This window comes from Aedes albopictus, chromosome 2 (assembly GCF_035046485.1).
Source record: "Aedes albopictus strain Foshan chromosome 2, AalbF5, whole genome shotgun sequence".
Taxonomy (NCBI): domain Eukaryota; kingdom Metazoa; phylum Arthropoda; class Insecta; order Diptera; family Culicidae; genus Aedes; species Aedes albopictus.
In genome coordinates this window covers 54,148,801-54,160,482 of record NC_085137.1, presented here as the reverse complement: position 1 = coordinate 54,160,482, position 11,682 = coordinate 54,148,801, and the positions used below count along the sequence as shown (strand labels likewise).

General features: G+C 37.6%; 1 protein-coding gene across 8 annotated transcripts in view; it reads right to left on the bottom strand.

Annotated features, from left to right (window-relative positions):
* Positions 1–7,860: 7,860 nt before the first annotated feature.
* Positions 7,861–11,682, bottom strand: part of LOC109409200 (uncharacterized) — a 504,613-nt gene continuing 500,791 nt past the window's right edge. For 3 of the 8 annotated variants that reach the window (XM_062849690.1, XM_062849691.1, XM_062849692.1), the window contains exon 22: positions 7,862–10,641. In XM_062849690.1, the coding sequence (XP_062705674.1) occupies positions 10,590–10,641 (52 nt within the window). In that variant the 3' untranslated portion in view covers positions 7,862–10,589. Of the gene's footprint in view, positions 10,642–11,682 lie in introns of all 8 variants that reach the window. The other 5 variants (XM_062849689.1, XM_062849695.1, XM_062849693.1 and 2 more) reach the window with 5 other exon arrangements.

The following is an 11,682-nucleotide window of genomic DNA, read 5'->3' as shown; positions in this document are numbered from 1 at the left end:
GGATTTCTCCAGGAAGTCTTCCAAGCATCCCTGTAGAAACGCCGCCAGGATTTTTTTCACGGACTCCTTCAGAAATTTCAAGGATTCCATCAGGAGTTTCTTCAAGAATTTTCCACCGCTTCCTCCAAAAGTTCTTCCAAGGATTCCTTTGGGAATGCCTCCAGGGATTTTTCCAGGAATTCCTTCAGGGATTTGTCCATGTATTCGTCCTGGAATGTTTCCTCCATGAATTCCTATAAATATTCCTCCAGGAGTTTCTCCATGGATCCGTCAGGAATGACTCCAAGGATTTCTTAAGATTCCTTTTGAAAATCCTCAAGAAATTCCTGCTGGATTCCTCTGAAAATCTATCCATGAATTCCTCCAGAAATTATTCCATAGATTCCTTCGGAAATTCCTCCGGAAATTCCTCCGGAAATTCCTCCACAAATTCCTTCAGCAATTTATCCAGAAATTCCTTCATATGAGTCCAAGAATTCTTTCACTGATTCCTCCAGGAGCAATCCTCCTGTAGTTCCTCCAGGAATCGTGGAATTCATTCACCGATTCCTTCAGGATTTCTTACAAGGATTCCTTTAGGCATGTCTCCAGGGATTCTTTTAGGGATTCCTCCTGAAAATCCTCTAGGAATTCCTCGTGGAATGCCTCCACGGATTTCTCCAGAAATTCTTCAAGGAATTCCTCATGCGTTTCCTCCAGAATCTCCTTCAGGAATTTCTTCTGAAATTCTTTCAGAGATACCTCCAGGGATTCCTCTTGAAAATTCTCCTGGAATACCTCCTGGAATGCTTACACGTATTCCTCCGAAAATTCCTGCAAGAACTCCTCCAGGAATTCTTCCAGGAATTCCCACGCGGAGTCGTCTTGGAATTCTTCCAGGAATTTTTCCTGGAATTCTTCCAGGAATTTATCCAGAAACTGCTCCAGGAATTCCTTTAGTAATTTCTCCTGGGATTCCTACACGGATTACTTAAGGAATTCATCCAAGGATTCCTCCTGAAATTCCTTCAGGGAACTATCCTGAAATTTCTTCCGGGAATTCTCCAGCAATTTCTTAACAAATTTTCTTCCAGGAAATTTTACCAAAAAAATTTCTCCTAAAATTCCTCCAGGTATTTATCCTGGTATGTTTCCACGGACTATTTCAGGAAGTCCTTCAATAATTCATTGGCGGCTCCTCCAGGTATTCCTTCAAGAATTTCACCAGCAATTCCTTCAGGAATTCTTCCAGGAAATTCTACAGAAATTTCTTCAAAAATGTCTCCTCAAACTTCTCCAGAGATTCCTCCAGGAGTTGCTCAGAGCTTTCTCCTGGAATTCTTCCAAGCATTCCATTGATTGATCCTGAAAGTCGTTCAGGATTTCTTCTTGAAATTTCTTCAGGTATTTCTTCTAGAAATACCATTTATTTTTCAATTTGTAGACTTGTAGGGTCTCCAGTTAGCCTAGTGGTTAGGGATATGGATCGCCAATCCGGAGACGGCGGGTTCGATTCCCGTTCCGGTCTGGAAAATTTACTCGACTCACTGGGCATAGTGTATCATTGTGGTTGCCTTACAATATACAAATTCATGCAATGGCAGGCAAAGAAAGCCCCTTCAATTAATAACTGTGGAAATGCTTAAAAAGAACACTAAGTTGAAGTGAGGCTGGCCAAGTCCCAGTGTGGACGTAGAGCAATAAAGAAGAAGAATAAGAAGAAGATGAAGAAGAAGAAGAAGAACTTGTAGAATATTTTTCCAAAGTCACGCATAATACGATTTTTATCGAACATCACCGTGGGTGCCCAGGACTGAAAGTAAGTAAGTATCAATTTGGAAGAGAGTCATAAAAAATAAGATTGAAAATTGAAAAAGTTATGAAACCTTTTTATAACTCGAAAATTTAACCTTGAGGCGTTTGTGCCACCTCTAAATCTCAATATGTTTGGCCCAAATTCAGAGGTTTTCCTTTTTCTGTCCCTTTTCATGAATCCAGAACAGCTTACGATTGGTAGGTTTCAACAACTTTTTATAAATGAGCCGCAGCCTACAGGGTGCGGCAGGAAAAAAGCAAAAACTTCAAAGAGCTGTCACAGGGTTAATCTATGTATATATATACATATATAAAAATGCAGTGGCATACGTGGGACCGCGCATAGTTTTCACCCAAGGAAGAGGTTTATGAGGCAAAAAACAATGAAAAATTAAGAGTTTTAAAAAATCAATTTTTCATACGTTTTGAATGGGGAGGCTTCGACTCGAAACTTCCAAAGACTAAAGGTAAGACAAAATTTGCCGGGGACAGCTTATAGCATATTTAACTATTTTTCTCTCATGACAGTGTATCAGTCAATGTTTATATTCTTGTATTTCAAAATAAAAATAAAAATATTTGATTATTAGCTTGAGATAATGTAAGCCGGAAAAGTGAGTATCCAAAAACTGCGCGCCCAATGGTCATAAGATAACATGGCTACTAAACATTTTAACTCATTAACGCCCGAACTATGCCACACTCACAATATATGTCTATTTTTCTGGAGTATCTCAAAAACATAAAATAAAGTTATTGCAGTCACTTAAACGAAATTCTACGGTGAAATTTTTGCTTTAATTTCGCTTGTTTTACGGCTCTTTCAGTCTATATTAAGCAGCTAAAACGCCTTTCGCATCTACTGTCCTACGTTTCGGTGTGTATTTCACCTTCTTCTGGGAATTCTACAATTTATTTCTTATAAGAAGTTTTGTTTTAAATCTTGGTTAGTGTTTTGTGTGACTTACAGAGGCTGCGTTTTGTTGTTGTGTGTGTATGAGTCTTGTCCGATATATTGCTGTCTATGATTTTTGTTGATGGCGTCCCTCTAGGGCTGATATTGAACATTAATTTTTGAACTGAATATTTACTTTTATGTTTTACTTACTGCATGTGTTCGAATACCTTTTGCGTTCACTGTATCGATTATTTCTGCTATAAAAGCTTTGCACTTATTGCTTTTGCCCGCACCTACGCTGTGGATAAAAGCTAAGCTTCTCTATCGCCCGCGCACTGCAGCTAACCGTATCTAACTGAGGTGTATGTGATGGTGTGTTTGGTTTGTCAATTTTAATGTCTATTGCGTTCTTATGGTTTGTATTTGTGTGTGTGTTATCTATTTTGCATATGTGTTCTGTTTGTTTTTGGTATGTTTTTCATTGCATGGAGAATGACTGCATATATCGCACTTAGTCCTTCGGTGTCTGTTCGTCTGTTGATACTGTGTTCCTTGTTTACAATATGTATATAACATTTCTAATAGTGATAATCACGTTCAAATGTATGCGTGCCTTTTTTGTAGATGTAGTTGTGAAACTGCGAGGAAAATATTTGCACTCTTACCCCGGACGTTAGTTTTATCATTATTTACCCGTTTTACCCAATTCGATTGGGTAATATTTGCATATGCAATCGGAATAGCCTTTCAATCGGCGTGCACTTTTGTGTGAGGAAAAATTTGCGCTAGTGTTCGTGTGTTGAAATGTCACTTATCTCTATAGTGGTAATTTGTATTGCTTGTCGTGTTTGTCTAATATTTTTACGTTTTCTAGGTCGAATCGATGGTTTTGCTGAATGCTATGTTCTAATAGCGCAGTTTTCTGGCTGAGGAGGATCATTTGTGGATCGGTGCTATCGGTGTTTGTTGATTGGAGGCGATCGAGTGTATTATAGTGTGTTTTGTGTCCGCTGATTCGTGTTGTGCCACAGGTACTATGCGACAAAATCGAACAGCATAATGTCCACTTCAGTCCGACAAAGCACTTAGAAAAAGTTGATCTCCATTTCACTAGTGCCACCTAGTCGATAAACCTAGAAACAACTTGTTCACTAACTGATAACCCTGGATGTCCTGATCAACTTTGCCGAAAACTTTTATTTATGTAGTCTGATTCTCGAGATACAGCAGTTAAGAATTTTTTGGACTCACTAGCGCCACCTAGTCAATAAACCTGGAACTAACTAGTTCACTATCGGACAATTTTCGATGTCCTGATCAACTTTGCTGAAGACGAAATTATTCTATGTAGTCTGATTCTCGAGATACAGAAGTTTAGAATTTTTGGACGCACTAGCGCCACCTAACGGATAAACCTAGAACAAACTACTTCAGTATCGGGAAGCTTTTGATGTTCTGATCAATTTTGCCGAAGATGAAAATATTCTATGTAGACTGGTTCTCGAAACACAGAAGCTAAGAAATTTTAGGACTCACTAGCGTCAGCAAGCGGATAAATCTAGAATCAACTAGTTCACTATCAGATAATTTTTGATATCCTAATCAACTTTGCCGGCGAAGAAATTCTTTTATGTAGTCTGATTCTCGAGATACAGAAGTTTCGAATTTTTAGGACTCACAAGCGCCACCAAGCGGATAAACATATAACCAACAAGTTAACTTACGGGTAGCTCTTGTTGTTCTGATCAATTTTGCCGAAGACGAAATTCTGCTATGTAGTCTGATTCTCGAGATACAGCAGCTAAGATTTTTTTTAGGATTCACTAGCGCCACCTAGTCGATAAGCCTAGAACCAACTAGTTCACTATCGGATAGCTTTTGATGTACTGATCAACTTTGCCGAAGACGAAATTCGTCTATACGGTCTGATTCTCGAGATACGAGCGCGACGATATTGGAAATGGCTGTTGACGCAACTCCTATTAAAGCAAAATGTTTAATAGCAAAATGTGCGAATACGTACTAAATAACGTACTATCGGAGAGTCCTTGCCCTCCTCAACAACTTTGCTGAAGATACCAGTCTGCCAACATGCCTCATTTCTCTACGGTTATCGCAAAAGTTACTGATCTATAAATAGATCACTGGGCGTTCGAGGCATCTGAACTATACATACAGTAGACGGTCGGTCGGTGCAAACGGTTTAACTGCTTTTCAACTACAAGCTCGATAAGTGCAACAAATTTACAGTTATCGCACCGCCAAATGTCAGAATGGTGCGCCATGTTAGCCCAAATGAACAATCGGATGAAGTCCACGTTCATTTTACGTCAGCTGACGGTTTGTTGACACTGTCAGGCGTTGCAGTTATCGGACTTTCGTTCGCTAAGTGAAACGTAAACATGTTGCAGAACGTCTACTGTAGATCACTGGGCTTAAATGGGTTGAAAAATAGATTGGTTCACTTCAATCAGACGAAAATGTGGGTTGAAGTTGAAAAACACTTTCGCATTTTTTCCTGCCGCATACTGTAGGGAACCTGGACGTACCTAATCTCTGGATTTGTGACATGACATATACAACGAGATATGCTTCCCAAGCTCTTTTATTGATTCTCCGTACAATTTTGATTGTCATGGCCTGGCCAATGACGAAGTAGCAACTACGAAACATGCACTGCCGTTCTATAGACTGTTTCAGAAATTATAAATACACTAATGATTTACTGCCATTTCAATTTGAGCACAATATCCAATAAAGTTTCTTCTAGCTCTTATACTAAACATTCTAACGAAGCAAATAATACCAATTTTGTTGATGTTTCTGGTAAAAGTAAAAAAATAGGGCTCTGTAAACTAGATGATTAAAATTTGAAGTTGCACAAAGTGGTCAAAAAATGAAGCATAGTGGAAAAGAAAAAAATCCCACAGATAAAATATTTAATTTCCAAACACAATAAAAATTGCTGTATCGATAATAAAAGATATTTCTCGATTGGTAAGAGTAATTTTTACTGGAATATTTTATCAAGAACCACCATTACGGGCCTTCTCAATACAAATTCTTTTGTTTCAAATTTCTCAACAACACCAGTAGCAACAAACGTTAAGCAAACGAATGTCTTAATTACTGCTTACTGCATTCGTTTTTATGGTATGACAAGCTTTGCCATCTGGAGGATCGAATGAGCTGAAAAAATAAGTTTGTTAGGATTAAATGCGATCAGGATAGCTAAGAAACTGTGTGGTAGTTCTTATGTTCCGTAGAAATCCTTAAAAAATAAGAAACTTGATCTCCGAAAAAATGTTGTGGAAATGCCTTTATCGATTTTTCTCAAATTTTGATCAAGGCATTTCTTAGACAACTTGTTGAGAAAGCGAATGTGATAAACATTTAGATAATTTTTTGTATTTAGTGATAAATCATGTTGAAATCATTAAAACCCACCTTTGTGCAAATGCAAATTTGAAAAATTAAGTTATTTGGTAGAGAACTCGATTGTTCTTCAAAATATCAAGACAATTGAAAGGAAATATAAAAATATGGAGTACAATATGCAATACTCTGAAAGAAGTTTGTAAAAATTATAAGAACAGTTCATTTAATTTAATAAACAAAGTGTATTTATAATTTCTGAAACAGTCTATACGCCCAATTGTCCCATGTTATATGGGAGTCCCATATAACACGGGACAATTAGGGTTATTCGCCAATTGTTGAACGGTTAGTACTGGCATTTTTGTTTTCGTTTATTTTTCCGTGCATAATTCCACTTCAGTTGAAAAATATCCAGTGAACGGCTAGATCCACTCATTCCGTATACTTCCCATTGAATTTAAATTCCCCCAAATTTCATTTTCTAAGAGAAAATAGAACATTTGTATGGGAAGTCTGTAACCCAAATGTTGAACGCTTCCCTAAGCTAGCTCATCCTAATGTTGGACGTTTCCCGCTAATTGTTGAACGGTTCAAGCTTTGTTCGTAATTGATGGCGTATAACCCGACATCAACCTATCATTGACCTGTTTTTATTTTGGCTACCAAACCCAACATAGACCCTACAGTTATCCGATGTAGGTCCAACAGTGGTCCAACATTTGATAAAATTTGAACCGACTTTGACCCGACATCCGATAACTTTTCACTCTGACGGATTTTTTTTCGGGTTTTTCGTGTTTTGTGGCCAGTAAGTCATTTGAGTGGCAATTTATTCAAATGACAGGGAATTGCTTCTCATTTGAAAAGAGCTCTAGTGATCAGAATTTTTTTTAAACATGAATAGATGTAAAAAAATATTTGACTAGAAGCGAAAACGATTGAAGAAAAAAAACGCCTTAGGAAGCCCCTGAAACACTCCTGGATACCATAGGACCCACTCAACCCCCTAGAACACCCCTACAACAACTCTGAAATCCTTTGCAAACTCGTGGATTGCTCCTAAACTCCTCTGGAACGCCCTGAAATACTCCTGGGACCACCTTAACACTCTGAATCCCTCTGGAACGCCCTTGAAACCCATTGAAAACCTCTGGAACCATCCTGAAGCCCTCTGCAACACCCTTGGAACATCCCTGGAACGCCCGTGGAACCCCATGACATGCACGATTACGTAAAGTGGAAAAAAATAATCTGCCAGTCATGCTAACATCGTATGCTATGTCAGTGTTCAACAATTGGATCCTAGATGCATAATGATAATGAGATACGAAAAATATTTTTAGAAATGAAATTACAATGAAAATGTGATTTCAAACTATGTTAAACTGTTAAGGACATCCTTCCAGTTCTTGTAACTATGGTGTGACTTTGATATTTGTGGTCGATTCACCAGCATAGCTTATTTCGTAAGAGCAATTTCTTAAAATTAATCTTAAGAATTGTGCAGTTTTCGTGTCATCAGCAGCGGTACAAAATTTTCAATCGATATTTTTGAAGTAAAATATGTATAATTATGTAACTTAATTGGAGCAATATCGTGACACACATGTATACGCATCTACATCATACGTTTACGTTGAGCGAAAATAACTCAAGTTAGATTTATAATAAAATTTTCAGAAACTGTTCAACATTTGGGTGGTGTTCAACAATTAGCGAATTACCCTATGCGTAGAACGGCAATGCAGTCGTCTATATACTTACGTGTTACTAAAAATGTGTGTATGTCATCATATTAATAGAACAATTATGTGATATAACGAAAGGCAAACATTAACTACCCAAGCATTGTTTATCAATTATCTTCTTTATTTCGCTTACTATCGTCAATATGTAATCTCACAATTGGTTCTAGGATTTGGTCTATTTCGCACCATCGGTATGTATCTGCTGCATATTTTTTTGTTATCTTTTTTCAAAACTTCATGAATAATCGTGGCTGCTAACATGGTGGTGACACTACTGTTGGCATTCTGTCAATTTCGTGATCAGTAGCGCGGACATTTCGGTACTCTCTACATCGCTTGTTTTTCAAATGGCAGTGTTTAGAGTTCCCTAACACACATTTTATTTTTCTTCGGAAAGCTTTTTTTTACTCAGTTTTTTGAGACTTCGATAGGCCAATCGTGGTCTATCGGGCGTCGTTTTATTTCAGTTTTCTGTTGAGATGCGTTACAGCACGTCTATTTTATAGTAATTGATATTCTTACCTAGGTTTTGGATAAATGTGTGCCATCTAGATTCATGCGTTGAGGGTGTTTTGTGAAATACGACTTTAAACTTCTATTTCTTTTTTTTTTCTTTTTTTGATAAACTATCATCCAAATAAAACTTTGAACTGTTTGCTAGATCTCGTCGATATTTATCCGTACAATAATTTTAGATTTGTAAATACTATCCTAACTCAAATTTGTATTCTCAAATAGCATCACCAGATTTTTTTACTAGATCAGCTTCTATTTTCTCACATGGCGATATATATACGTCTTATAAAACTTGAACTACCTTATAGTGATCTGAATTTCATAAACTAAATGTAGCTTTTCAACTTTCTTCGTTTCAAAAAAAATATTCATAAATTGCATTTTTAAACTCGTTTTAACTACTCGATTTATTTTTACTCAGTTTTTTATCTTTTCGTTTAAGGTCATTCGTTTTCACACCGCTGGTTTATGGCTTTCGGGATGGTGTTGTGTTTTACTCCTGCTCTTGCGGACATTGGACAATGTTCATAAATGTTCGCTTTCAGTTGGATGTTGTGAGGATATTTTCCACATATATTAGGAAACCTTGTCCAACCTTGGATAGGCGAAAGGTGACAGTAACAGGTGTGAATTTGGTCTGGAGGAGATAGATGTCATGGAAGGTGCTTGGGAAACCCTACAGTTATTGTCGCTGTACTGCTAGAGATGGATCTCCAATAGAAACTCCGGAGAGAATATGGGTGATGATTTGAAATATTTATGTGGAAGTTTCACGAGTTAAGCTCATCCATGAGCAGAATGAACGAGAAGAAGATTCATTGAATTTATTGACGATATCTACAAAATATTCCTGTCACAACGACCAAAGCACTTATTGTTTCATTTTACTTTATATTTTAATTGCATCCAACAAAACGCTTCTGAAAAAAGTCGATGCGATGTCAACAGTTAGTCATGACGGCGGTAGCAAATGACAAACATGATGGTAATTTTATGCTTGATTTCGTTTGTGCTTCAAAATTATGTTTTGAGTAGACCCGTATATTTTCAGTCTGAAATGATTTTATGTCTCTTGTAACAACGTTGAAATTTGCATGAAATATTTCTGAAGCGCTTTGCTTGATACGTTTATTTTAACATTTGTTTAGTTATCAGAGGATTTTTATTCGAGAAAATTCAGCTCTGATTTAATAATATGTATTAAAAATAAATTAAATTGATATGGATTATCTACTTACCGTAGTCGTTATATACCTATGAAGTGGAATGATACATTAAAGCTCTAAACATCGATTCTTTGTCATGATTCGTCTCGAATGCGATTGCTTTCTCAAAACAAACTTTCACGAAAGCTTTACTGCTATCCATTTTATATCGCAGTCTGAATAGACCACCACTTTGGAAATTTCAAATGCTATTCTAAAGCTTTATCTGGCTTTGCAATAACTTCTTTTTACATATTATAATTTTCTCAACAATTAGTCAAAAGTTGCCTCTTCTTAGCTTTGTGTTTGGACTTTCCCACCTATTTTTAGAATATACTCTTCAACATTGATATAGTTAATTATTAACCACGTTCTATTTGACCGTCGAGATACGTCTATCACTTTCAACTAGCACATTGAGCCTGAACAATTTTATCGCGATAATATGTGCGTAAACATTTTCCTTTAGTCTAGCCCCCCGCTTTCGACAATAATACTAATATTACACTTATCGAATCTTGCTTCAGTTCGTTGATTTAAGTTCATGGTGTATCGTCAGCTGTCTAAGTGCAATCGTATAGAAAATCAACCTTTTTTGAGCAATGATCACTTTGACTGCTTACCATATTCACCATCGATTTACACAAATAACATCAACGTTTTGGATAAGATACAAGCTACGCTGGACCTACCGGTTTCTAGTTCAGTTTTCAATACAAAAAACGCTTCTCGAATTGTTGCTGACTAAATTTGGAATTACTCGTACTTTGGCTCTGTGCTCCCGCGATTCTGGCGAATCACGAAATTTTACGTCAATCACGATCGTCTTCACGCGTCGCGCCTCTTGGGACGCCCATGGCTAAGGATGATGGAGATTTTTCGTTGCGCGCGACCGAGACTGGTTTGTTTCGACCGATTCGACGGAATCCCTCAAATCGAACGGACGAACAGCTTTGTTGTTGGGGCGAAAGAAAACGGAAACATAGAATGGCGAATGGACGTGCGCCCAAATGTATACTATACGAGTTGCTCGTATCTTTTCAGTGTATTTCAGCCGGCCTTCATCCACCGGTCTATCGAGTATTCCAGGGCGGCGACCCAGCTGCGAATGGGAAGAAATCGAAAAGTAAAAAGAGCGGTGTTAGGAATATGTATGCCTAGACATGTGGGTTCCATAATTATATTCCAAGAGGACGGCAACCTTTTTTTTCACTATGGAGTTTGACAGGTTGGATTGTGCCTCCTTACGTGGAGCATACATTTATGCTCCAGCCAAAATATTCACCAACACAGTCGTGAAATTTGAATGTTTACCTTTTTACGAGGGATATTGGTGCAAAACGCTTGCATCACATTAGATCTTATAAAAATGTGGATCATAAAAAAGCGGCATATTTGATAATTTTCAATTTGAGAGTGACAATGTTTAGGTTAAGTTCCTACAGGGAGTGGGAATTGTTTGTGAAAAGACACACAACACCTCTTTTCGCAAACATTGTTCGCCAAAGTGCGTTTTTCCTTCTTTTCTCTCGCTGCTGTATTGAGTGAATGTTGGTATTAGTGAGCGCTGGTTGCGCATGATAAGCGGCAACAAAATCAGATAACCATAGCACCCCCGTGTTATATTCAATTTCAAATGTGAAGGGTGCAACCAGTGTTATCACATTTTTACCTGTTCCAGAGGCTCGAAAATATATGTACTCGAACACTCTTTAAAAATTTCCTAAAATCTAGTAATTTCTGCAAATTCACCTTACAGCTCTTCATGGCCGGATGCAGAAGAGGAGGTTAGATTGTGCTGGAGGGGCCCTGGTCCCGGGCCCCCAAATTTTGGGGATCCCCTACAAAAATCTATTTTTTTTGGTTACTGCACATTAACTTTATGATTCTGATTGGTCCAATACTGTTTGAAACAAAAAAAAAAAAAACATTTTCTTGCATGGGCCTCCCCGCTCCGGCCCCATGAACCCACCATTCGTAGTCTGGGCCTGGCTCGGATCCTGTAAACTGAACCTATTGAAGCGTTGAAGCAAAATAGTGTAGGTCCATAGTGAATCATAAAAATAATATTGTAATCATTGTTCTAATAACTACATGAGCTGTACAAACACATTGCATTGCAAAAAGAAAAATAATTTCTGGA